At 45.9% G+C, this 27,676-nt stretch overlaps 2 protein-coding genes across 4 annotated transcripts in view; both read right to left on the bottom strand.

The window, feature by feature from the left end:
• GNB5 (G protein subunit beta 5) overlaps nucleotides 1-23,172 on the bottom strand; it is a 45,266-nt gene extending 22,094 nt beyond the window's left edge. The window contains exons 1-3 of one of the 3 annotated variants that reach the window (XM_069459712.1): nucleotides 22,972-23,172; nucleotides 17,562-17,705; nucleotides 13,609-13,720 (exon numbers count right to left, since the gene is read on the bottom strand). In XM_069459712.1, coding sequence (XP_069315813.1) covers nucleotides 13,609-13,720; nucleotides 17,562-17,687 — 238 coding nt within the window. In that variant the 5' untranslated portion in view covers nucleotides 17,688-17,705; nucleotides 22,972-23,172. Of the gene's footprint in view, nucleotides 1-13,608; nucleotides 13,745-17,561; nucleotides 17,706-22,971 lie in introns of those variants that run through there. The other 2 variants (XM_069459731.1, XM_069459722.1) reach the window with 2 other exon arrangements.
• Nucleotides 23,173-25,188: 2,016 nt separating this feature from the next.
• The window catches only part of MYO5C (myosin VC), a 79,439-nt gene continuing 76,951 nt past the window's right edge, over nucleotides 25,189-27,676 (bottom strand). The window contains exons 40-42 of the mRNA XM_069492100.1: nucleotides 27,220-27,394; nucleotides 26,628-26,708; nucleotides 25,189-25,439 (exon numbers count right to left, since the gene is read on the bottom strand). Of these exons, the coding sequence (XP_069348201.1) occupies nucleotides 25,287-25,439; nucleotides 26,628-26,708; nucleotides 27,220-27,394 (409 nt within the window). The 3' untranslated portion in view covers nucleotides 25,189-25,286. The remainder of the gene's footprint in view (nucleotides 25,440-26,627; nucleotides 26,709-27,219; nucleotides 27,395-27,676) is intronic.

Genomic DNA, 27,676 nt, shown 5'->3' with positions numbered 1-27,676 from the left:
AGTTTGAGGTTGCAATGAACTATTATGATGCCACTGCACTCTAGCTGGGGCAACAGAGCAAGACTCTGTCTCAAGAAAGAAAAAAAAAAAAAAAAAAAAAAAAAGATTAAGTTTTTTCTTAAAACTTAAGAAAAAGGGAAAGCGAGTTTGTCAGGAACACCGGAGACAGAGGCTGACCTCTTGCCAGCGCATCCGTCTGGGGCACGTGCCGTCCCTTAGTCCCGCTGCTGGTGGTGTGAACTTTGGTCATTTGGTTAAGGTGGTACCTGCCAGGTGTCTCCCCTGGAGAGTTACCACTTTACCTTTGTAGTGAGAAAGTACCTTGTTGGGACATACCCTGAGACCATATACACATCGTTACTCCTCAAATTTAATACCTCATTGTAACATCCATTAATGATTCTGGTCTGACCCGGTTATTGTAACGATGGTTGGACAGTGGTGATGTCTCTCAGTCCGTCATTCCTTCTACACTTAGCAGTTGGTTTTCTAATAGAAGGAGGAGCTTTTCTTCCTCTCCCGGTTATTTATTTATTCATTTATTGATAGCAGTGAGGGCTCATGGAATCCTACTTTACCCCTCAGGCTATGATCCATTCCAGTTATCATTCACTGATCCCCAGATCGCCCCAGGTGCCCAGCGGGAGCCCCACCAAGCAGGCTCCCCTGACCTTGTGACATGTCCCCATCGTACTGCTAATTCTAAGCTTCTCTTGTTCTTTCCCTGCCCTCACCCTGGAATCAGCCACTTCTCCAAGAAGTCTGGGTTCCTTTTAGTTCCCCATTTCTTGTGATGAAAGAACAAAGGTGTGCCTCGGCTAAAAGTCTTTGTGAAAACCCAAACTGTAAAACACTTGCTCAACTATAAAGCCCTACATGAATGTGCAATTATTATGCCATTGCTTCTGCTAAAACATTGCATTATTTATTGCCACAAACAGCACATTAGTCTTTTACAGATATACCCCTTACAAAACACATTGAATGAAGTTTAAAAACAGAGTGAATTTTCTGAATTCTTACAGGCACTTTATACAAGCCTGTGTCAGCTCAGAGTTTATTCTATTTATAATATTTACTTTGAAACTTCACATCAATATTATTGCTGCTTCCCCCAATTCAGCATTAGGATAACCATAGCTTTTTAAAGTCCCTTAAAAAAATGATGATTCACCCAACCAAAATAGGGCCTTCTTACATAATGTGAATTTGAACACATTCCAACTATTAATTACTTTTTCTCACTGCGTTTTCTCTTCCCACATATAGATTCATTCCCAACCCACTCAATCCTGTTTCTATCTGCCAAATCTCACATCCATTGAATTAAAGAATTTTTGTAAAAAATTAAATATCAGGAAGTAAGAACAATCTGGAAATGAGCTGAATATGTTCTGTATATTATTTGTGGGAGCTCAGTTCAGGGCGGATGTGGTTTCTCCTTTGTCCTCTGATGGGCCATCATCCCTCTAGGATTTAATTTTTCTTTTTAAATGATGAACATAACCAGCTGGTTACTATAATAAGAATTTGCTAGAATATAATGGTAGCCTGTTAAGAAATTCCACTAGCTTCAAAAGGACAGGGGTGCTATCTTGTTTGACCTTTCTTGGAGGCATCACTGGAGCAGGGCAGTTAGGGACCCAGGCTCCAGATTCAGGCTGCTCGGGTCAAAGCCTGGCTCTGCCACATGCTGGCTACACAACCTGGAGCAAGTCATTTACCTTCTCACCACCTCTCTTCCCTCATGGGGTTGTGGGGCATTCAAGCCTGGCACAAAGGGAACACTTGGTAAGAGTTAGCTACGGTAATTCTCCAGCTTGGCATACACTGGGTACCCAGTAATATTTATTGATAAAATAAATGAAATGCTTAGTATTTATTACATTTCAACCAACTGCAGCAATCCTAAAGCAGCAGTTCTGGTGGGCTAACAAAACTGTCAAGCCCCTTTCCCTTCTTTTCCTATATCTCTCCCTCTACCCCCCAATCCATCATCCCTCCTTCAGCTGCCAAGCAACTTGTCAATTTATCAGAGTGAACTCACTAGCACCAGGGGTGGGAGATACACAATGGTTTTTGACCTGTTTCCTGATCCAAGCAGCTCACCATCCAATCTTTTTTTTTTCAAGTTCCTTTTCCTTCCTGTTGGTCCTAATCTGTCCCCTGAACAACTTAAACTTGGTCTTTGCTATGCACAAACCTTTGCAACATTTAAAGATAGCTTGAGCTCTTTCCTAATGGATCCCATTTCAGTATGTGTGAGGGTCTACGACCACCCAGATGTACATCTGTTCCTGTCCTTCCTGGAGGTCAGAGTCAGTGGAAGAGATGGAGCCACAAGGATGATTTCAATGCAACGTGTGATTTGCTAAGCTAGACGTGTGGTTGCAGAGAGCTTCTGCCCCAGAGGATGGGGCATTGCACTGGGCTTTGGGAGCCGATATTTGAGCTTTATCTAAAGGATAAGATAGAGTCAGAAGAAAGGGGTGCTAGGTAAGCATACTAAGTTAAGGAAATGGTGAAAGCAAAGCCCCAAAAGTTTGAAAAAAGCATGCATTTTTAAGGGGTGGTATAAGCAACTTGATCACAGCAGGGTGTGAAGGGTGACGGGTAGGTGCAGGCAAGTAATGGCACTGTGCACTCCTAATGGAGCTCATTTATCCCACTGTGACAGCAGCCTGCTGTCATCAGAGGAGTGACATGGTCAGATCTGCCTTTTCGTGGCTATCTCTGGCTGCAGTATGGAGGACAGTGTCGATGGAAACTACACTGGAGGAGGGAAGCCAGTTAGGAGACTCTCCTTTCTTTGGCAGATCCTTTCCAGCAAACACAGCCATCGGCTACTCCACACTTCTCTGTGGTCCCTCCATGATGTGCCTGGAACAGCCTAGAAACTGCTTCAGTGAGGCCTACTCCCTGTTCCCGGATGCTCTCCTTCCCATGTCTGGGAAGCGGACACCTGCCTCGGTGGCCTCCCTGCTTAGTTGGATTCCATGAAGCTTGAACTGCTGAATTTTCCAGATGCCATTCCAGAAAAGAGGAATCAGAACCAGAAAGCCATGGTTGGAACTCAAGAGGAGAGACGGAGCTGGAAGTGTAGGCCAGTAAATGTTTACTGCTCGAATGATGTTTCCAGAACCCCTACTATGTGCCAAGTACTGTGCCAGGTACAGAAAAGAATAAGACAGTCCCTGCTCTTACTGAGTGCCATGGTCTGGTGGGGCAGACAGGCCAGCACCCAGGGAACAACTACAGTGCAGCGTGATGGTGGCTAACAGGTGTCACCCATGTCAGGGACAATGTGGCTGACTTTGCTGGCAGGTGTGGCCATTAGAGGTGATGTCACTAGAGCCTGGTTTTGAGGGATGCAGAGGAGTTGGTGAAAAAGGTAGGTGGGAAGCTAGCTTCTCATCTATTTTTGTTTGTTTTTCAGGAAAATGGAAGACAATGACCCAACCCATCAGAGTGTCCTGAGATTTACCTGAGAAGGCAAATTAAAGTGCCTATCAGGAGCCTGGCAGGCCAATAACAACAAACGCAGATTTGGAGTACTAGGCGCTGTGGGCTGGAAAACCAGAAACAACATGACCTGGAGGGCAAGGGGGCTTTTGAAATGGAGGCTGTGAAAACTAGAGATCATGTTCAGGATAGGAGAAAATGGGAGGGTGAGAAGAGGGAGTTATGAAAAGCGACAGGGTTTTATCTTGATTGCCGTTCATATAATTATAGAAGTAAACAATCAAAAAATAGAAACTTATGATCACTTATAATTCTGCTTAGCCTGATTCTCATCATGGGGTGTGTAGCCTTCCAGCCTTTCCTCTGCATGTGTGCACACATATGTATATGGTGTAAGCAGATTTCATGCCACATACAATTTTGGGGACCTGCTTGTTCACCTGATATATTTATGGATGTCTTTCCATGTCAAATATAACTATCCATCATTTTTAATCACTGCATACATTCCATTGTACAGATATACCATGACCCCCAAATCCTACTGGTGGGCACTTACTTTGTCCCAGGGCTGCCATGATACCCTTGCGTTGCATTATCTCTTAGCTAAATGCCAGTGAGTGGAATTGCTGAGTCAAAGGGATTTTTTAAGGCTCTCAATGTACGTTAAGATATCCACCACTGATTGTGTGTCTCCTGGGTGATGGGCAGAGGCTGTATCTCCATTTCTATAGAGGGGGTGGCTGAAGCGCAGAGAGGCTAAGGACCTTACACACACATGCACGAGCCCTTAAGAACAGACACATAACTCTAATAATGGGAGAACTCTGGGCAGGTGGCTATAATACCTTAGAAAATCAAGGATGGGGTGAGGCAGTGACAATGGCTTCTTAGTCCAGGAAACATCCCAACCTTGGATCCCCCATACTTCTTGATGTGGCCAGATCAATGGGTCAGAGTTAGAGGACCTAGACCAGGAGTCACGACACCTGCCTTGACCCTGGCTCCGCCACCACTTGGCTGGGAGAATCATCCAAAGTAAGAGCCAGAAGAGACCTGAGTGACTCAACAAATATGTCCTGAGCACCTTCCACAGGCTGGCCCTGTGCTGGGCACCATGATGGACAGGCCCTGGTCACATGGAGCTTAGACTCTGCCAACTGTGTGAAGCGATGGTTTTCAAATTCCCATTTTAGTTGCAGAAGTCTCCCTCCACCGCCTCCACTTTTGCTCAAGGACAAAGTCTTACTAGAAGCCCAGTACAGAAAAGGGATGAAGGGAGAGCGGAGCTGGTGAACAGTGAGGGAGGAAGCCAGACTCAGAGGCATGTCTACCCTGGGGCCGAATACCAAGCGTGAAGGCCAATTAGCTCCCCCAGCCTCTCAATTCCCAGACAAGGAAAATGAGGCCTGAGGGAAGGGCACAGTTCATAAATTAGCAGTGAACAAATATCTCCTCCCAGCCTGTGCCTTCCTCCCTAAAATGAGGGTATTAGCATTTATCTAGTTGGGGCCTTGGATATAATCTATAATTCTGGCAAAACCTAACTTTTCATCAAGATATGGCTTCCTCTCAACTTTCAGGGAATAGTTTTGCTAATTATTTTATAATCTGTGAATATGTGAACCTAAAACAAAACATATTATGTGCAGGTCAATATACAAGAATTCAAACCATGTAAATTTATAAAGTAAGAATATGTAACAAGGTCCTTCTCCATCATTCCATGAGGCAATGAAAAAAAGAATCAAAATCTAGACAAACTCTAAAATGTCCCTGAAAATGAATATTCTGAAACTGAGTATAAATACAGAAGACACATTCAAAGACAAGTGAGATGTTCTCTTTTAATTTTTTTCTCTTTTTTTCATTTCTTTTTTTTTTTGAGACAGGGTCTCACTCTGTCCCCAGAGTAGAGTGTAGTGGCATCATCACAGCTCACTGTAACCTCAAACTCCTGGGCTGAAGTGATTCTCCTGCCTCAGCCTCTGGAATAGCTGGGACTACAGGCATGTGACACGATGCCTGGCTAATTTTTCTATTTTTAGTAGAGACAGGGTCTCACTCTTGCTCAGGCTGGTCTCGAAATTCTGAGCTCCAGTGATCCTCCTGCCTCGGCCTCCCAGAGTGATAGAATTATAGGCATGAGCCACCACGCTTGGCCAAGATGTTCTTTAATTTTTTTTTATTTCAGTAAATTATGGACATACAAACATTTTAGTTACATGTTATGACTTTACCACGTCCCAACCATGATTTGAGACACGCCCTCCCCCACTGCAACGCTCACAGCATCCATCAGTTGTGAGTTTACCCACCTCCAACCCCTAGAGAATATTACTACTGTGTGAGCACCTTAGTGTTGATCAGTCAGAAGGAAAATAGAACTATTTAAAAAATGATCACGAATCACTTTCAAATTTGCACTACTATACAGTCTTTTGATGACTATTTTTTGTAGATCAAAGTAATCAAGGAAATATTATCCAAAGCTAACTTTAAACTTATTTAATCTGATTCTACACTAAGGTAGAATGGGATGGGACGGATCCAAAACCCTCAAACACTTGCATGGAAAGAAAACATTTACGATCATATTACTTTACATATGTTTGTCAGAGATTTGTGAATTGCATTAAAACCACACATAAGTCACACACAAAAAAATTCTACCCTGAATTTCCTAATTAAAGTTTGAAGGATTAAGTATGGTACAGCCTTTAAAGATGGAAGGCAGTATGGCTCCGTATAATAATTTTAAATGACATTAAACAGAAATGCACCGGGCGTGGTGCTTTATGCCTGTAATCCCAGCACTTTGGGAGGCTGAGGTGGGAGGACTGCTTGAGGCCAGGAGTTTGAGACCAGCCTGAGCAACATAGCAAGACTTCGTGTCTACAGAATATAGAAAAATTAGCCAGGTATGGTGGCACATGTCTGTAGTCCTAGCTACTCAGGAGGCTGAGGCAGGAGGATTGCTTGAGCCCAGGAGTTTGAGGTTGCAGTGAGCTTTGATGACACCACTGCACTTTAGACGCTAGCTCATGCAACAGAGAAAGACACTGTCCCCTCCCAACCCCCTGCTCCCAAAAAGGAAGCTCCTGAATCCATTGTGTTGAATGTCAAAACTGGGCTAAAACCCTGTATCTAGTACAATCCCAAGTACGTTTATAAATATACATACAAACATGAAAACATAAGCTATGAAATACATCAAAATATTGAAAGTAGCTACCTCTAGGTGGTGGAATTATGAATGACTTGTTTTCATCTATATTTCTAGATTTTCCACAGTTAGCATTAGTTTATTATGAAGGTCCCCTAAAAACACGTGCGTTAGCTATCGTGTGTGTAATTACGAATGCAGAGAAAAGCAAGGGCAGGGGAAACGAAAGGCCGATTTGCTTTCTGCTCCCTCTGACGGCTGCAGGAGGCACGTGGCAGAGCTGCAGGGAAGAGCATGTCTGCAGGGAAACTAAGGTCTATGAGCCTCAGTACACAGAGCATGTTTCCTTAGAATATGGAAAAAGTCAATGAACATATTTGTTCCAGGCTAATCTAGAAGCTTCGGTTTTCCCAAATTCTTCCCATAAGCCGTAAAATCAGAATAGTCCAAGGCTCCAGCCATAAAGCATCTGAGAAAAAAACTTTTCACAAAATTACATTTAGAAGAGATAGAAAAGTCAATAGTATCTAGTGATAAATCCTGTGATTTGCCCAAGTTTAGTCTGGATTTGTACTCACAGAAATTACAGAAATTTGCTTTGAGTTGCTTTGTTCCCTAACAATAATAGAACCTGGAAGACGCCCCCACGCAGCCCCAGGAGGCTGTCATATATGGTGGCTGAAATGAACACCGTGTCCTTCCTGCTCTCAGCCTGTCTTCCAGATCATTCCTCAGTTTAATTTCAAGTTAAAGGCTCTTTAAAGTTGAAGTGTTTCCCCCTCCTTTCTTTCATGATCTTGACTCCCATTCCAGTACTCATTTTTGTCTTTTTATTATAAAAGAAGTAAATGTACGAATGGGTACAAAATGAACAGTACCTCCACTTTGCATACCCCTCTCTAGAGATAAGAAGTTTCTGGTGTACCTGTCCAGCCATGTAACAAATACACAAGCCTCTCTTGTTTAATGAGATCAGGTTATATATGTTGCTTGGCACTTTGCTTTTTTTAAAAAAAATGGTGACACCTTTTCATACATACATAGACTTAATTTTTTTTCATTGATTTATTCTTTTTTCTTTTTCATGCTAATCTCAACTTTCTAAAAGAAGGTCTAGCATGGTGAGGAGGAACCTGGTACTAGGAGCCTGAACTTTGGCTCTACCCTATTCGACTGGGAGTGGCTGCAAAACCTTAGGGCAATCCTTTAACCCCTTCCTAGATCTCTGCTGCTTTCTCATCTAGAAGGGAGGGGGCTGTTGGGAGGAGAAGAAAACGTTCTGTGCCTGGAGGCTTAGGCTGAAGCAGGTGACTCCTCTAGATCTAAAAGCTGTGTGGTGGGGCGAATAAAGGCTCCCCAAAGATGTCCATGTCCTAATCCCCGGAACCTGTGAATATGCTACTTTATGCGGCGAAAGGGCCTTTGCAGATGTGATTAAGTTAGCGATCCTGAGATGGGGAGATGATTCTGGATTACCCAGGTGGGCCCAATGTAATCCCCAGGGTCTTTATAAGAGGGAGGCCGGAGGGTCAGGGTCAGAAAGATGCAACCGTGGACGCAGTGATGGGAATAACGTGAGCCTTGAGCCAAGGCATGCGGGCAGCCTCCAGGAGCCGGGAAAAGCAGGGACGGATTCTCCCCTACAGCCTCCAGAAGGACCTGCCCACCCATGTTAGACCTCTGACCCCAGGAAGAGAATAAATTTATGGCGCTGTAAGCCACTAAGTTTGTGGAAATTTGTACACTCTCAATAGGAAACCCATACGAACCGTAACTGTGTGATACTAAAGTGCCCAGAATAGAGCGAGGGAGTTTGCACCCATGGTGGAAGACACGCAGAAAGCACAGAGAGAAAGATCTGGGGACCAGCAGGAGGCTTCCGAGGAGGAAGGGGGGGAGTGGGGCCCCCTGGAGACGGGGCTGGGGCTGTGGAGTCTGACAGCACAGCTGCCCACAGGTGACCCACACACGCTGCTTCCTGTGTCTCACGCTGGCCAAGGGCTGCTTGGGGAGGAGGGCCCAGGGATGGGGGCTGAAGGACTCAGGGTCTGCAGCCAGGAAAAGTTCAGTTTTTCCGTAAGTTAATGCTCTGTAATTCTGTTGTGTTGAGTTTGTTTAAGGCAAGAATTTGGGCAAGTCCGAGCTGATAGGAGGTGACCAACTGTCCCAGTTTGCCTAGGACTGAAGGGTTTCCCGGGACGCAGGACTTTCCATTTTAAGATCGAGCATCTCAGGCAAACATTGGTCACCTTAGTTTACAGCCTAAAGGGGTCCCCCCCATTAGGGCAGAGGCTATAGGGCCATCTATACAACACCACCAAAATGCAAAAACATGCAAACATCTAACACATGTTGCTGTGGGCAATAAACCATGACCCCCTGGTGTCCGGCCACACACCCTAATTTGTACTAAAAATGTTCATGTCTGGCCTCATGTTCCCAATTCACAGGAAATTGTCTTTGGATTCCAGAGTGGGAAATATCTGCTGGGTCATTATGAAGCAGGGGCTGGGAACCCCAGGTGGGCAAGAAATGAGGCCTGTGTGTGTCAGAAACACGCCTGCCAACTAACAGGCTGCCATACGCCAGCTGCTATGGGAGACACAGGAAGGTGTACGATGCCACCTCTGCTCTGGGGAGCGAACCACATTCAGTTTATGCCCCTCCCCAGCTTGACCAGACCCTTCCCACCCCGCCTGGGGTGGAGCATGGCTCCCAAACTGAATCCCGGCCCAACACTAACGAGCTGCATGACCCCCAGCAAATTATTTGACTTTGCCAAGCCCCTGCGTTCATCCCCCAGATGGGGATGATACCACTTTCCTTCACACAGGGGAAAATGAGAGCACAGTTGTTTAATGCCTCGCTGTTTTCACAGCTACAGACCACAGCACCCCCTCCTCCCTCTCCCACCTGAGTCCCGGGGGCTGAACACGCTACGCAGGAAGGGGCTGGGGGAGTCTGAGTGGGGTGGGAGCAGCTGAAAGGGTAACGGTGGGACCGAGACAAGCTCAGAAATCCCCTCTCACTCCTTCACCTGCAGCTGTAACTTCCACTAGGAACTGGACGCTCTCTGTTAAGAGGGAAAGCGACATTTGCAAGAATCCTATAGCCCAGGTCACTTATCTCTCACACTTTATGTCCCTCCCTCAAACCGTCTTGTTCTCCCGCATACCCAGCAGGCAGAGGGACCTCATTAAAACACGCATCAGGCCCGTCTCTCAAAACCCTCCAACAGGTCCTCCCTGTGCCCACAGGCCCGCATGACCTGCCACCCCTGACCCCACCTCCTCCTCTTCTGCACTGGGCCTTTGCCCCGCTCTGCCTTTTGCTGGAAGTGCTCGCCCGTGACAGTCTATCTGACAGTCCATCACTCGTCCTTCCCTCCTTTCAGGTCTCCACTGGAAGGCCCTTCCCCACAAGGCCTCCCCGGGCCACCTTCTCCAGAACTTCCTCCTGCCGCCCCACACCTCCTGTCCCACCTCCCCGCTTTAGTTCTTTTCTAACACACACCGTCTGCTTTACCCATTTGTTGTCGTCTGACTCCCACGCTAGAATGGAAGCGCCTCAAGGGAGGGAGTGAGGGAAGTTTGATTTATTCACTGCGGTGTCCCCAAGGGCTGAGGACAGTGCCTGACATATAATGGGCTGGCAAAACGTGTTGAATAATGAAGGAATTGGGCATGTGAACATCTCAACAGAGATGGAAGGAATCGTTGCCAGGCCAAGGTTACTGAAGGCTGGAGACACGGGATCCTAAGCCTGGGGGTGGAGGGAACGGACCCACGCCAGGAAGGGGACAGGTGAGGGTGACTGCATGTGCAGGTGGGTTTGGGAGTGTGAAGCTGAGCAGTCAGCCTCCAGCTCCCATTTTCCCTGTAGGAGGCAAGAGTGGGGATGGGGGTGGAAGTCAAGGAGTCAGAGATTTGCGCGGAGTGGAGAAAGTCTGAAATTGTCACTGTGAAGAGCCGACCCACGGAACTGCCAGGCAGTTCCAGAGAAGCCCCGGAGAACTAGTGATTGTGGAACTAATAACAGTGTCAATACGCCTCCTGCGTGCCATTTCTCCAGCAGCATCTGATGTTCAGGAACAAGAGAGAGAAAGAGAGAGAGAGAGAGAGAGAGAGAGGAGGGGAGGGGAGAGGAGGGGAGGAAGAAGTGGGGGTGGAGAGAGAGAAGAGCTAGCGGATCCATCCAGGGCTGAGGCTCTGCAGGAAGGCTCTGTTGGACAGACAGGAGGACAAGGGATTTAAGTTTCCTTGACAAGACTGTTGCTAAGATGGTGGGCCAAAGTCTCAAAGCTGGATACTGAGGGAAGAGAAGAAGGGAAGGAACCGAGAGACTGGAAGAGAGGAGAGCCAGGGTCCTGGAGGAAGGAGATGCCAGGGGAGAGACTGGTCAGTGCAGGACACAGCGATCAGAGGTCTGGGAGGGGAGCAGTTCTGAGTGCTGACAGATCCCAGGTGTGCGCAGCAGGGGCTGCCATGGTGAGGGGCCAGAGTGTCATGAGGGGCATTGCTGTGCACCCTGAAGACACCAGGATGGGGTAGGGCTTGGGGTCAAAAGGAAGACTCAAGCCACAGTCCTAAGAAATGCCAAAGTCCTTAAGAAATGAGAGCACAGGAGAAATGTCAAAGGAGAAGAGATTGGCCTCAAATGACAAGAGCCTTAGAAGGAGCGAGGGTTTTACAGGGGGGTGGAAGATAAGCAGTCTGGAAGCTGCAGGGGAATAAAGGGGAACACTGCCACATGCCTTCTGATCTTTTCAACCCCAAAACTCTGACATACACAAGTGAGGATGGTGGGACCAAAATTTGGCCCTGGCTTTTGAGGGCACTGCACTCTAGGCAGGGCAGCAACAGCTTCCTCTCTTGCACAGAACAAATTCACTCCCTGGGGTTCCATGTTGAAAAACTGCATCACCACTATCTTTCTGCCATAAGGCAATTTACAAACTCACAGAAAAGGCTGAAAATATCCCCGTGTGCAGCCTGCACTGTTGAGTTAGTAAATCTCTGAAGAATCTCTCTGCCTGAAACTCAAAGGGGTTTGGCCAAAAACGCTGATGTGAGCTGAGCTGGCGGTCTGACTGTCCAGGGGTAATCCTGGGGCCACCTCTTATTAGCAGGAGGCCTTTGGTAAGTCCTTTAACCTCTCTGTGCCTCAGTTTCCTCACCCATCAAATGAAGACGTTAGACAACCTACTTTAGAGGCACTAACAGCATCATCACTGTCATCTGCAGAGTGCAGGAATTTGCAATGGAAATGTGACAGACCCAGTCTCATGCCTCCCAATGTCCGTTCCCCACTTCCTCCCTGATAGGAGAAACCACACTCTGTTTGGGAATGACGACGTGCCCAGCTCAGTTCTCCCTTTCTCAGATACCCTTACAGTAGCCATGTGGCCTAGCTCTTTTTATTTCTTTTTAAATTTTTTAATTAATTAATTAATTTTTTTTTTTTTTTTTTTTTGGTAGAGACAGGGTCTTGCTCTTGTTCAGGCAGGTCTCAAACTCCTGGCCTCAAGCAATCCTCCTGCCTCAGCTTCCCAAAGTGTTAGGATTACAGGCATGAGCCACCAAGCCCAGCCTTGTAGTCTAGTTCTGACCAAATGCAAACAGAAATCTTGAGGAAGAAAGGAGGGTTCCTGCGAAAACTTTGCTTTCCTGATAAGAAGGAGCAGAGACTAGTGTCCATATTTCTCCTTCTTCCTGCCTGGGATAGAGAAGTGATGTTTGGAGCTGTGGCAATCATATTATAATCATGGGGCAAATGCCAGTGCTCTAAGGTGTGGAGAAGAAAGGCAGGAGCTTGGGTCCCTGCTGGTGCACTGCATAGATGAACCAAAGCGAGGCAAACAAACCTTTGCTCTTTTTATGTAAGAAAATTAACTCCCAACTTGCTTAACTACTTTATTTGGGGTTTATATTAATTATAGCTGGACACATTTCTAAACAATACAGGAACTTACAGTGCCTCCTATTTAAAGGAGGCCCTAGGAGAAAGTATGGCACACTCTAGATTCAGGTCAGTGATTTTCAAAGAAATCAAATGGTAAAGGCCCTAGAATGAACCCCATTTTTCTTTTCCAAATGGGATTTAAAGGGTGGTACCCATTAGGAATGGCAGGAGCACGACATCTAGGTGTGCGTGAGGGCAGCGTGGGAGGCCTTGCTCAGCCAAGGGGAGCAGCCACCCTCAGAGCTGGAAAGGAAACAGGTGAGACCACTTCACTTCCCCTAAGCCTGGCCCTCCGCCCAAGCTCTGCTGAGGACGAACCATCCAGCCAAGTAAAGGAAAGCTGATGTGGCCAAGAGTCCTGGACCCAGGCTATTCAAGCTCACTCTTAAAAATCACAGAGCCAGCTCTGAATTACGGTGGTGATCAATAATGCAAGTTTAAGCGTGCTACTGCTCTTTCATGCCAATCACACCGCATCTATCCAAAAGCTTCGGAAACAGGCTTAAGCGAACTGAAAGGTTGGATTTGGCAAGCTCCTCTGCGTCCCTTCCCCCTTCCAGCTCCCCTCCAGCAAAGAGAGGAGGGAGGTTGGAAAAATGTGCTTTGAAATCAGAGTCTCTCATTCCCTGTAAAGCAAAACTGCGAAACGACACAACAGCGATGGGGAAAGCCAGATGATGATTCAAAAACAAAACAGGAGTTTCTCCCAGGCCGCGCCCACACGGGCTCGCCGCGCTCGTCACTACTGACACCCCGCCCCCCGCAAGCCTCCGCCTGGGAGGGGCAGGAGCACGATCGGTCTGCATCTTCCAGGCAGGTGACGACGGCACCTGGTCCCTGGCTCTCCGCTAGCGGATGGGGGTTCTGCAAGGTGCCGCGACCCTCTGGGGCCGCCACCCGCGCCTCACGTGCGCGCCGGGCCCGGGCCCTCCCCCGCGGCGGCCCGGCGCGACTCCCGCCCGAGCCCAGGCCGCCCCCGCCCGCGCCGCCAGCCCGCCGCGTCCCCGGCCCGCACTCACGCTCCACGTCGTGCAGCTTGGCCCGCTCCTCCTCCAGCTTGCCCTTGAGGCTCTCGGCCTCGCTCTTCAGCGACGCCAGCGTCTCGTTCTCGTGCAGCCCGTCTGTTGCCATCTTCGCGCGGGGACGCGGCGAGGAGGGAAGCGGAGAGCTGGGATGCGCCGAGCCGCGGCGGGCGCTCAGGCCACGTCCCCCCGAGCACCGCCCCTGCCCCGCCCTCCGGCGGTGACGCGAGCGGCTGCGGGCCGGGCCGACCCCGCGACCTCCGCCCGCCTCGCCCGCCCCGCGCCCTGGCGCAGTGCCCAGTGCGGGGGCCCGAGTCGGCGCTGCGGGGGGCACCATCCCGGAGACGCAGGGAGCGTCGTGCCCATTTTACCGGTGGGAAAACTGAGGCTTGGCCATGTTAGGTGATTTGCCCGATAGAGAAGGGCCAAGTTGGGATTTCAGCTCAGGACTCCGGGCTCCTGGGGAGATTGGTGAGGGTCCCAGCGACACAGCCCTTCCATCTCCCCCACTCCCCGCCCCGGGGCAGATCTCTTCCTTTTGGAACTTGATGTGCGGCCCCGTGGCTGCTGCCAACAGAGAGAGGACCAGAGAGGAGACAGCCACGAGGCCTGACCCTTGCAGCTGTGATGTTCACCCCACAGTTACCCGGAAACTTTCCTCGTTTGTTGACTTAAATATACAAAGATAAAACTAGTCTGGCCTCTGAAAGCCCTGGAGTCTCTGCAGCATTAGGAGGCCCACCCTTAGCTTTCCTTTTCTTCACTGGGAATCCGCTCCCTGGCCTGGGGCAGCAAAAGGAGGTGGCGGCGGTGGGTTGGCAGGTGCGCAGGCGCGGACCTGGGGCTTCCGAGCCCGGTCGTCTCTCACATCTCTTTTGAGGCTACGGTTCTCTCAAGGACACGCATTTAGTGACTTGTATCAGACTCAAGCAAGCATCCTCTCTCCCTGGTCGCCTAAGGTGATAGGCACCGTTCTAAGTACTTTAATAACTTGTTCAGTCCTCACAGGGGTCACCCTGAATGGGCACTATTATCTCCATTTTACAGATGAGGAAACTGAGGAACAGAAAGGCTCAGTAATCACTGAGGTCACAGTCCAAGAAAGAGCGAGAGACAAGATCTGGACCCAAGCAGTCTGGCTCCAACGGCCTCAGGACTTCGGTGTGGATGAGCCACACGGTGCCGTCTCCCTTTGCCCCTCTCTGTGATCTTGCCTGAGTTTGTGTGCAGAATGGGAAGGCAGGTCAAGGTTACAAATTCCGGAGGGAACATCACCATGCCGAATCTCGGCTGCTATCCCTGCCCTCTGCATACCTGCTCCCTGCCAGAGAAACCCAGCCTCTACTTGCAGTCCTGGGCCTTCTCTGAGAAAAGTTGGAAGGAATCTATGTTCATCTATACATAGTTGCTTTGCAGGTTAGAGTCTGAGATCCTTAGTTTCCTTATCTGGAAAACCTACTTCATAGTATCTACTTCATAGAGTAGTTATGAGAATTAAATAAGATACTGTGAGTGAAAGCTCTTAGCAGACTTCTCCAGACAGAGCGGGTGCTTGTTAGCTGCCAGTTCCCTTCTCCCTTCCCATCAATAGAGGTTTATTCATCATTTATCCTCAGCGTTTAGCATAATTCTCGCATATGGTAGGTGCTCAGTTAATGCTGGTTTGTTAAGTGGATGTATAAAATAATATATAAAATATATAAATATATACAAATATGTAGTTAAAAATAAAACAAATATATAAAATGTAAACACGTAAATGTTTTATATATGTACAGTTTGTATAATTATGAATATAAAATAACAATAAAATATAGAAGCCAAAATATGACATCTGTTTCAGGGTTTGAAGAGCAAAGGTTAGGAGCACAGAGTCTGTCTAGATCAGACTTCCTGGGGCAAATCCTGGCTCTGCTGTGTGGCCTGGGGTGACCAACTTCTCTGTGTCTCGGGTTCCTCATCTGTAAATGGGGGAGAGTCCAGCATTCAGAGCACGCACGCAATGCGTGGCACACAGTACCACTCGCTGTTATCACTGAGGCTGCTTGATACACCTGAGCAGTTCACATGAAGTAACTGAAGTGAGACACTAGGTCATGGGGGACACTTCTTACAAGGCCCATCTTACTTAGGAGGCCCAGGCAAGGCATCATCTCCTTGGACCATCGAGGGACATGTGTGCACATGGCTCAGGGTCTGCCTGCCTATGAAGACCTGGGGCAGGTGGTAGTTCACACAGGTGTGTGCCCTCCTCTGGCGGGGGCTGTCTTTGTGTAAAAAAAATCCCAAACGTCCTCCAAGCTGGAGAGTCTACTGTGTAGAGATGAGGCCATGTAACTGCTACTGGTGGGACCAAGTTTGCAAAGTGGCTTCCTGTACTTTGATGTTAACTCCTTTTTAGAAGGGAGGAAACTGGAGATAGGGAAGTTGAGGCTGGCTATATTTCAGCAGCGGTTGAGCCACAGGGGCACCCCTATTCGTGAGAAGGGTCCACTGGGGGACTATGTCTAAATAATCCCAAACACCTGGAGGAAAAGTCGCTGTCAGTCATCGCATGTCTCCTCAGCTAAGAGATGCTGTCTGAATATTTGGGAAGCCCCAAATGCTTGTGGTGGAGATGACCAGTCATAGTCCCCTAGAAGGGCATCTCCAGGCAGGGCCTCTGAGCTGGGAGCAACTAGGATGCTCCTGAAGACCCCCAAATCTGGGATTCTGGGCTTATTCTGCCCACAGAGGAAGCTGTTTAAAAAGCAGAAGAGTTAGATTAATAACAATAGGAGGGTAGGGCCCCCAGAAAGCAGGCTTGTTTTAAAAACTGAATGTCTTCAGTTTTACAGTTTGCAGAGCCAAGTTAAGAACAAGATACACTGCAGCTAGAAGCCCATTACACCAAGGCTGAAGGAACACCAGAATTACTGTGCCGTACCAAAGCCTTTTTATGCCACCCCTGGGCTATATACTTGCCATTTGCTTCATGGGAATAATTTTTAGAAATGTAATTACTGTGAAGGGTTACAATGGAATCAAGAGCATACAAAGTGCCTTTTCTTTTCCAGTTGGAGAAAATGTAAAGTCATCTTTCCTCTCTTTGATATACATATATATTTAAATACGTTGATAATGTGGGATTCCCTACCGGGTTTTTTCTGGAGGCATGCTGTACCACTGTTCACCAGGTGGGGGCTCTGCTCCACCACACTATTGAGCATAGCTTTGCAAATCCTCTGAGAGCACAAATTCCTAGAGCTTTTTTTGCTGCAAGATCTAAGGCCTGTGCATGGCCACCTCTGGTGAGAGCTTGATTTTGTGTAGTTTGAAAATACCAGGATTTGTATTCAATTCCTAGGCCTCGCTGAAGGCTTAAGCCCAAGGAGCACTTTTTGAGCTTAGTTTTGCTCACTGCGTTGGCCCTGTATGGTTCAATCTTCGATGAAGTTGTACCTACATACAGCTGTAACAGAGTCCTTGGAAAAGTGCTCCCAGACTGTTTATTTGCTTTTTTAGCTTGGTTGCCTGTCAGGCAGACTGACAGAAGACAGAAGAAAAAGCATTAGCCCTGAGAAATAATCATAGCTAAAACAGTCATTGAGCACTTCTACTGGGTACTGTTTTTAAGCACTTTATCAGATGAACTCATTTGATCCTCACAAAACCCTATGATATAGATGCTATTAGTATTCCTACTTTACACATGGGAAAACAGGCTTCAGGAGAGAGGCGAGGACCTCCTTGGCACACCACTAACTAGGAACATAAATAGGATTTGAACCCAGGCAGTTGGACATCCGAGTCCACACTCTGACCCCCGTGCTACACTGCCTTGAGAAGCCCAGGCATGCTGAAAGTTTCATGTTGTGTAAACTGATGCCATGGCAACTCATCTGCCAGAGGACTCTCATTAGATGCTGTTTTAAGATAGGCAACCACAATTTTCAAAAAGTGGCACTTACAATTTCTGCACATGTTGAACAGTAGCTCAGTTGTTGAGATTTCTTGAAAACTGGTCTCAGAGCCCTTTGTTTGAAGCATTTGTCACACGAACCAAATACATTAACTAGAAAGGTCTGATCACACATCTTTTACCCAAAATGAAGCTGAAAAAAAGTGAAAAAAAGGGGAGGTGTGAGAAAAGCTTCGTAAATAAAGCCTCTTCTTTCTTTTATCATGGTAGTTGCTCAGACTTCTACATGTGGGATAAAGTATACTTAGTTAATTTGTAACCTTTGATTTATTACAACAGGCTGGGTCAACACAACTCATTTATTTAACCAGTGAGAAAGTGGCAGACAATAGGTTTTCTGAACTTGGCACATTTTACCAGTTGTTTTGGCAGCTTGTGGACGCAGTCGGGTTGATCTTTGCAGCACAATGTCAATTCTGTGGGGTTTCACAGTGGAAAACACTGCTGTAATGGATGCTATAATTTAAAACTTTTAAAAACATTCCTCCCCTCCGGGTAGACTTTTGGAGTAAAGACAAAAGTCAGCAAATGGTGACAAAGCCACGAGGCCGTGTAAGTGTGGCGTTGGTTCCCTGGGAGGCAGGCACCCACTCATTAAACATTTGACAGCCAAAGACCCAGGGTCCTGCCTGTTCACGCGGAAGTCAGAAGACAGGCCCAGGCCACTGGCGGAGGCGCCCTTGAGGAAGCAAAGCCATCCTGTGTTTAGAGGCACAGGCTCACTGCCCTCCTGGTTCCTGGCTTTACTGAGGCTAGTTACTCAACTCTCTGAAGCTTTGTTTTGCTAATCTATGAAATGGAGATCTTAAAATCTATACTTCTGGGCTCGTCAGGGGAATTATAAGAGACAGTGCAGAAAGCATTTAGCTCAAGGTCAGAAATATAGCTAGCGTGTACCACCAAGGTCATGCTGCCCTGAGTGGCAGCAATGGCGGAGCCCCTGCTGCCTTGGGAAGAAGGGGTGGTGGGAGATGCCAAGGAAAGAGCAAGAGGAGCCCATGGCGACAGCTCAGGCAAGACACCAGGAAGCCCTGGATGAAAGCAATGCAGTGGGATGGACTTGGGTCATGCTTAGGAAGGAGAAGGAGCAGGAGCTAGACTTGGCAACATGTGGGGACAAGGACAGGGAGACATCTAGATATGGCCAAGGTTTCTGTTTGGGAGACTGAGGGTTGTGGTGCCATTGTTGGAGACGGAGCACAGAGAGGTCAAGGGGGAAGGAAGCAGCCAGCTTAGCCCTTTTAATTTTTTGTTTATTTGTTTGTTTTTAGAGACAGAGTCTCACTCTGTCACCCAGGCTGGCGTGCAGTGGCACCATCATAGCTCACTGCAGCCTTGAACTCCTGCGCTCAAGCGATCCTCCTGCCTCAGGACTACAGGCAAGTGCCATCACACCTGGCTAATTTTTCTATTTTTTGTAGAGAAGAGGTCTTGTTATGTTGCTCAGGCTGGTCTCAAACTCCTGGCCTCAAGCGATCCTCTCTCCTTGGCCTCCCAAAGTGCTGGGATTACAGACACCAGTCACCATGCCCAGCCAGCCGTGTCAATTTGATGGTATTCCAAAGAGTGAGCCACGTTAAGATTCTAAGAAATGACTCCCCCCCTCCACACACACACAACATAAAGATATTTCAGGTCTGAACATTTCAACAGAGCTGAATTTGAGAGGGATGTGTTTGTGGGGGAGGTGACAGTGGGGACATTTTTCAGGGAGAATGTCTGCCATGCACAGGTCACCATGGGGCTGGAGAGAAAATGGGGAGGAGCTCATGAGTTGGGCTGAACTCCTAGAGCAAAGGGGCAGCCGGCACAGCTCTTGAGAACTTTAGGCACAAAGGAGTAGAGGACAGTCCCTTAGGGACAGCAGCTCACAAGGGAACCAGCTACTGACCGCCACGGAGTGCTCAGCCCTAGCCTCTCACAACCGCTCTGGGAGGGAGGCAGGACATCTGTGTGATACCTAAGGGGGATGAAACAAGTTCAAGGTCAGTGATGGAGCCTGAGTCTATATGGAATGTGACTCTACAGCCCTTACTGTGGAGCTAGCACTGTCAAGCCGCTCGGTTTTGTTACGGAAGATGAGTTAAAGAATGCAAAAAGGCCTGCCCACCAGACCCTGGTCCATTGTTGGAGCTTGGTAACTCCCCAACTCCCCAACCCTGCAAAGGCGGCCAGTAACAAGGTCAGGCTGAGGACTCCAAGTAATAGCATTAGTGAGCCACGGGTTTTTAAACAGGGGAACGACATCATTCAAGTGGATTATTCCAGCATTTGTGCTTCCAGAAATAGGCCAGAGAGAGAAGGGACAGCAGGAAGATGAACTAGGTTAAGAGACTGTTATCATATTCTGGAGGAGAGGAAATGCACTCTGGACAGAGTAGCAGCCACAGGAACGGAAGGCGAGGGGAACCCAAGGGACCCAGTGGAGAAGGAATGGAAGGATGGCTGGGAGTTATGGGAGATAAAGAAAAACAGAAGTAGAAAAAATTGCCAATATTCCAAATCTAGATAGAGACAGTTTTTCTTCCGAGACTGAACTTTATTTTTTCAAATTATAAAAACTGCTTATAATGTTCATTAGAAATAATTGGAAACAGAAAGATTTGAAGAAGGAAAAATAATCACCTATATGCCCTACACCAACAAAGAACTGGCCTGTTAGCACTTTATGTTTTCTTCTGGTATCTTCATAAGTACATATGCGTGTGCCTTTTACAATACTGGAGTTATGTGCCATATATGATTTTGAACTTCAGTTTTTTGTTTAACAGCATTTTCTTTTCTTTTTTTTTTTTTTTAATATATTTTTGGCATTTGACCAGTTGCCAAACGTTTAACAGCATTTTCATCTTCACACGTCATTGTATATTCTTGGAAAACACCATTTTTTAATGTAGACAATTTTTAATTCATATCAGCCTTAAATCATATCACATAGCTAGCATTTGAGACTTGGTTGGTTAAACATGGATAAGCTACAAACTAAATTTAAAGTATTTTTAAACTACAAATGTTATACATGTTTATTATGGAAAGTTTGGAAAAATCAAAAAGGTAATCACCTGTAATCTCACTACCCACAGAGACTCCTTTTTGCGTTTTCCTCTATGCAATCATAGATTTTTAAGATAGTTGGGGTCATACTGTTTATGTATATTGTTTATATTTCTATATCTTGATGTTTTTCATTCAGTATTTATGTCACGAGCTAAATTTTAGTACATTCTGTTGTAATTATTGTCAGTAATTATTTTTAGGGTGAGGAAATTTTTCACAGAGCAAATGCTCCAATGAGCATTTTGACAAGAAAGACAAAAATGCACCTATTTTAACAAGTTTTGACATGAAGTTGCTCTATAATAGGAGTTCATAGAACTTCTCAAACCTTCCCCTAATAATCTTATGCCAAGCACATTTCTTTGATGTCTGTTTTACCTAACTATATGGCTTAAAAATTACCAAGGAAACACATATTTATTTTAAAAAGAATCAATACCAAAGATTAGAAAATGGAAAGTGAAAGTCCCCCATCACATGCCCTGCATTCCCACTCCACTTGTTTAGTTGTTCACTCTTCTAGACTTTTCTGCTGCAAACACATAGATACAGCTTTGCTAATTATGCAAATAGCAGATAAAAGAGTTATGAAAATTGCTTTTTTCATCTAACTTATTCTTTTAATACCTGTAGATCTACCTTTTTGGTAATAGCTTCAGCATTATTTTATACTATTGAGTATGATAATTTATTAAACCAATCTCCTGTGGTTGCATAGATAGGGTATATCTGGTGTTTACTTTTAAAATAATGCTTTATTAACTCAATTAAAAGTGGGCAAAATACCCCTCATACATTTCTGGTGGGAATGTGAAATGGGGTAGCCATTTTCCAATGGTGCAGTGCAGGAAATAGCTTGGCAGTGACTCAAAAGTTAAGTATAGAGTTGCTACTACATGGCCCAGCAATCCTACTTCTAGGTATATACCTGGGATAATTGGAGATGTATGTTCACATAAAAACTTATATACAAATGTTTATAGCAGCATTATAAGCCAAAAGTGGAAACAACTTAAGCATCCACCAACTGATAAATGGATAAACAAAATGTTGACTATCCATGCAGTAGACTGCTATTTGGCAATAAAGAAGAATGAAACTCTGATACATGCTACGACATGGACAAACCTTGGAAACGCTATACTATGAAAGAAGCCAGACACAAAAGGCCACATATTGTATGGTCTCGTTTATGTGAAATGTCCAGGATAGGCAAATCCACAGACAGAAAGCAGATGAGTGGTTGCTGGGGGGAGGACAGGAGGGGGAAGGGGGAGTTGGGAGTGATTGCTTAATGGGTATGGGATTTCTTTTTCGGGGTGATGAAAACACTGGCATTAGATAGTGGTGATGATTGTACATCCTTGTAAATAAATGAAAAACCACTGAAATATACATTTTAAAATGGTGAGTTTTCTGTTGTCAGTTTTACATCTCAGTAAAAGGTATTTAAAAAATGGGCAAAAGACTTGAATAGTCAATTCACAAATGAGGATATTCATATGGTCAATAAACATTTAAAAAGGCACTCTACATCATTAGTCATCAAAGAAATACAAATTAAAACCACAACGTAATACCACTGCTTGCCCACCAGAGTACGTAAATGAAACAGACTGACAATACAAAGTGTGGGCAAGGATGTGGAGAACTTGAAATGTCTTTCCCTGCTGATGGGAGTATAAAGTGAAACAACCACTTTGGAAAACTGGTTGGTAAGACCTACTAAAGCTGAACACACAATATATATTCTGTGACCTAGCAGTTCTACTCCTGGATATATATACTCTCATTTCCTCAGGGAAAAAAAGCATGAATAAAAATATCACAGCAGCTGTATTCATAATAGCCCTAAACTAGAAAAACCCAATGTTCACCCCCATTAGTAGACTAGATAAACTGTGATATGTACATACAATAAAAAAGTACAACCTGCTGATACAACCATGTGGATGTGTCTCACAGACTTACTACAGCTGTAAGACGTTCAGTGTCAATACCTCTTTCTATTCCACGAGCTGCACTCTGAGGCTTATTTTGTCATAGAAAGTATCACCTGGATCCACTTTTAAAACTGATTAAATGATTTTAAAGATGTTTCATCTTTTTCCTGATGCCAATATTATTTTAAAAACACCTTTTTATTATTTCAAAGTAAATTCATGTGAAATGTAGAAAAATTAGAATATACGGTATATAAAATTAGAATTAAAAAAACCCTCACCTGTGCTCCCACCGCACAGAAAGACCCCTGTCAACACCTTGGCATGTACACATCCAGACACTTTTCTGAGCATTTCAGAAAGCCACAGTATTCTAATTAAATGTTAACACGCACATACCTTCCACAGAGTCAGCACTTGGAACCGACGAGCAGAAAGGCGAGAAGCTACAGCCGCAGCAGGAAGGTGCGAAAGCACCTTGCACAGCTAATCTCCTTATCTGGGCGTCCCAGGCACACGGCCTTCCTCCCACCTGCAGTTCCGTGCTCCCTGCTGGGGCACATGCTGCCTGTGCATCACTCACTCATCCCCTGACCCTTCTGCTATCCACGCTGCCAGGCCCCCTCCTAACCCTGGTGGAGGCTGACTTTGGCGGGTTTGACCTCCGTGTCCACGCCCATTTGCTGAGCAGCCCTGACAGTCACCTGTGGCTGCGTGATACCAGCATCTCTCCATTTTGGCCAGCCTTCCCTCCTTCGGCTCTGTAGACCTGATCAAGACTGTGGGGTGGGCGCCTCCTTCTGCCTGCTTTCCACATACACACTCCTTGGCCTTTGGGGGTCTCCTTGTCCCCAAGCAAGATCTACTAACCCCATGGTTGATGCGCCTCCCCAACCCCACCGACAACACACACACACTCCAATCCCTGTCCCGGCCAAGAGGACTTTGCTCCTTGGGAACTCTCCCGTCTCACCAGCCAGCGGCAGGATGAGGCAGGGCTGGGTCGGATGTGGCGCCCACCGTCCGAGCTCACAGGCCAACAGAGGGAACGGGCGACGTTACTGGCTCAGAGCCCAGGGTAGGTGCTGTGAAACAGGTATGAACCCTGAGCTTTGGAAGCCGAAAAGGAAGCGTGATCTCTCCTCCTGGGGTGGGGAGGGTCTAGAAAGGGCACTGAGGCCACAGCTGAGGATCAGAAATGCAGCCAATTCTCTGCCAAGCAGCCCCTCATGCTGACGCAGTGTGGGAGCCCCTGGAGACAGGACATGTTTACTTCCTGTCTAAGCATTTTTATGTACTTTTAATGAGACATTATGAATCTATATAGATTCTAGCATCTTTCAGTAGGACCCTTATAGAAAGGCATAAAACTTGTATACTTAAGAGACATGTAATCTAGCAATTAAAAGAATCTGACCCCATTCATTTGGTAATTTATTTTATTGATTCAAGTATTACAAAGTTCTACTTCTCATTTTTTCATAAACAATGTATTGAAATGAGCTAAACTAAATCATTTATAACATGAAGAGATATTATGTATTAGGAAGGTGATGTTACTTCATAATCATGTGTTATTCCCACTGCTAAGGTACACGTCTGTGTTACAGGGTCACAGCTACTGCCTGTGACCGTCAGAAACAGAAAAGGCACTTGGGATTCTCAGGGCGGTGCAGAGAGGCCTCGGCTAGGATGCTCATCCAGTGACATTTCATGCTCTGAAAGGAAGGGATGAGACGGTTTGGGGGGACAAGGAATAGCCACTTCCCAGAAAACCTGGGAAACAGATTTCTCCAAAGGAGGAACTGACATAATTCTTCAGCTACTTTTATGAGAAAATTTAAAAATAAATACATTGGAATGCTGATTTGATAGAGAAGATCATGTAGGTTGCCTTTTTTTTTTTTAATTTTTTTTTCTTCTTTTCTTTTTTTGTTTTTATTCTTATTTCAGCATATTGTGGGGGTAGAGGTTGCTTTTTTAAACTTAGTTTTTAAAAAAGTTTTTGTATAAGAGATATTAAACAGGAAAAATTGTGGCAAGTATGTTGGCAGATAAAGTTTTAAGGAAATGTTCTTTCAGAGAAGGTAAATGGCATGGCAATTAAGCTTTAGTAATACATTAAATAGATATATATGTACATATAAAATACTTCATATGAGTCATTTCAGATTGAATATTCTCTTAAAAATTAGAGGGATCTAAAACAAACATTTTTTATGCAGGGGCATTTTCAGTCAAAAGAGTTAATGAACCCCACTCCCGCAGTGGGCACGGGGCAAGGGGCTTTTTAGCAGGCCCTGGTGGCCAAATGAGAAAATTTCCTGGAAGATTCAGCCCTGGAACCCACTGTGGCTTCATAAATGTACCTGGGCTTCACAGGAACCTTGGAGGCCACTGTGTCCCCATATCTCACTCCCTCCTGGTGGAGCCCTGTCACAAGAGAGAATAGACCACGAGGGACCTGCAAGGAAATACAAGCCTTCCGGGTATCCCAATAAAATCCAGCTGCGATTCCTAAGCGAGATGCAGCCTTTCCAACCACAGCTGGTGTGTGTGAATTTTTAGGAAATTACAGCAGCGGCTCCGTCACCGTCTATTTTCTTCCTTAAATCACATTCCCAAGCATTTCCAGTTCTAACTGATAAAGCACATCCCTCATATCTGGCCCTCACTTAGCTTCTGAGGGGAAAGTGCCCCGACTTGTTCTCCTGCTACAGTCTGCGGAGAAAGCCTAGCTTGAAGCTGCTGGGGAGCTCGATCATTTCCAGGGCATGTGGAGAGGGGGTGAAAGGAAACGTGACTTGAAAGAGATACTTGGTGTCCAGCATCAGCTGCGACGAGTCCTCCCGGCTATTTAGGAGAGCCTGAAATTAGAACCAGAGGAAGAATGAATGAGGAAACCAGTACATCCTGCCTTGCTGCCACCTGAAAGTCAAGAGTAAGAGAAACACAGTAACCATATCTCCAGTGAAGAACTCCTTCCAAAGTCATGCGAGACGGCGCTCACGAGGGCCATTCCAAATGGTAAAATGGCCTATCCAGGGCTTCCAGATCAGCTCTCACGAATATGGACTCTGTTTCACCTTAGAAGTTCATTTCCTGCAGGATGGACTGCCCATAAATCTATCTGTGTTCTATTTTCACGGCATAATTCTAAGCTCAAACATGAGTAGATCTGAAGTTTTACATTTTCATTGAACCCGTCTTTCTTCTTCATTCAGTGGTTTGTAAACTTTTTGGACTCAGGACCCCTTTAAACTCCTAAAGATTATCGAGGACCCAGAGAGCTTTTGTGCATGTAGGTATAACTATTGGTAGTCACCAGATTGGTAATTAAAACAATAATTGAAAATATTTAATTCATTAAAATAATAAACATATCTTAAGCATCATTTTCCAAAACCAAGAAAATTTAGTGAGAAGTGGTATTGTTTCATATTTTTGTAAATCCCTTTAATGTCTGACTTAATGTAAGATTTACATATATCGTATCTACTTCTGAATTCAATCTGTTGTGATATGTTATTTTGGTTGAAGTATGTGAAGAAAATCCTGCCTCACACAGATATGTATTTTAAAAAAGAAACTTTGCAGAACCCCTGCAAGGGTCTCAAGGATTCCCAGAGATCCTTGAACCAAATTCTGAGAACTGCTGCCGTAGCTCATTGGGGGAGAGACTTTAGGGATTATATAAAAAATTGTTATATAAAAATGCTTATAAAACGACCACATAAGAAAAACGGTCTCTGTATTTCCATTCAGCCTCTGCCCACTTGCACTGCACTCAAAGAATAATCACAAACAAGATAGGCTGAAGGAACAAGCATGTGAGTCATGGTTTTGGTGTTTTCCTTCCCTTCCCACTAAAACGGAGTCTGAAAACTGGGGGAATTTGACAGGTGAAATTCCTATTGCCTTTGAGCTGGGTGCCTTTCATTTGCACATTTGGTAAATGTATTTTAATCCTGGACTGCTACAACGTTAATTAAATGTCAATCTCTTATACCATACTTAGGAGGTCAAATTAAAAGGTACATCCTTAAGGATCTCACCTGTACTTTGCGAACAAAGGATGGAGTCACTCTTTTCTCGAAGTCATCTATAGGTGTGTATGAATTCAGGATCTTGATGATCTGCAAACATTACATGACATGGTGTCAGACCATGAAAAAGAATAACTCTGCTCATGAAATAATGGTTCTGGTGGTTTGGAAACCACTGGGAACCACAGGTGGTTCTTTTATCCTGTAATTTGGCTCAAGAACAGTGTGTTAACTATTTCCAAGGAGAAATAGTTAACTTCTCCCCTTGTTGGGGGAGAAGAGTGCAGAAGGGAGCAAAGACAAATGGCAGAATTCGATGACAGTAAGAGGACCTCCCTTCCAACCTCCCTGCCTCCACCTGCCTACCCCCACACATGTGCATCTGTGAGTTTACTGGGCAGGGGATGTGTCATAGACATGTTTGTATTTTTAAGACCTAGAGTTAGCGTTTGATAAATACTTATTAGATAAAAGGACAGGCCATATAAGTATGCTTCCCAAAGAACAGGGTCACCCACAGCTGGCTGAGACAAGAAAGGTAATGCCAACTACAGAGATGTGTCAGGGAAGATGCAGGGAGACACTAAGCAAGCCTGGTCACCTGCACGGCTGACAGTGAGGTGCAGCGTTCGTAGATCTCCTGGGCATCGCTGTCTGTGGTCTTCTTGACTTGAAGCAACCAGGCTGCCTGAGAGAGGGGTTCCAAAGTTTCCTTGGCCAAGCTCTTCTGCAAGTTCTTATCTTTAAGCCATTCTTCTAAGTAGCTGATGTTGCACCTGGAGTGAAAGCCAGAGGAGCAGAGAACACGTCAGGGAACGGTGCCAGATCCACCAGTGTGTCCCAACAGGGTACCACAGTTCACTGGCTGCAGTCCAGCAGTTTCTCATCTGTAACATGAGGGGGTTGGACCAGATGATCAGCGATTGTGACCCATGGGTCTTCGGATCATGGTGGTCTAGGGTGAGGGGCTGTAGACTTTGGGGAAAATCTAAGTGAGGAACAGCGATTGCAGTAATTTAGAAAGTACGGTTTTGAAAATCTTATTAAAGGAAAAAAAG

Source organism: Eulemur rufifrons, chromosome 2, assembly GCF_041146395.1.
Source record: "Eulemur rufifrons isolate Redbay chromosome 2, OSU_ERuf_1, whole genome shotgun sequence".
NCBI classification, from domain to species: Eukaryota; Metazoa; Chordata; class Mammalia; order Primates; family Lemuridae; genus Eulemur; species Eulemur rufifrons.
This window is presented reverse-complemented; position numbering and strand designations above follow the sequence as displayed.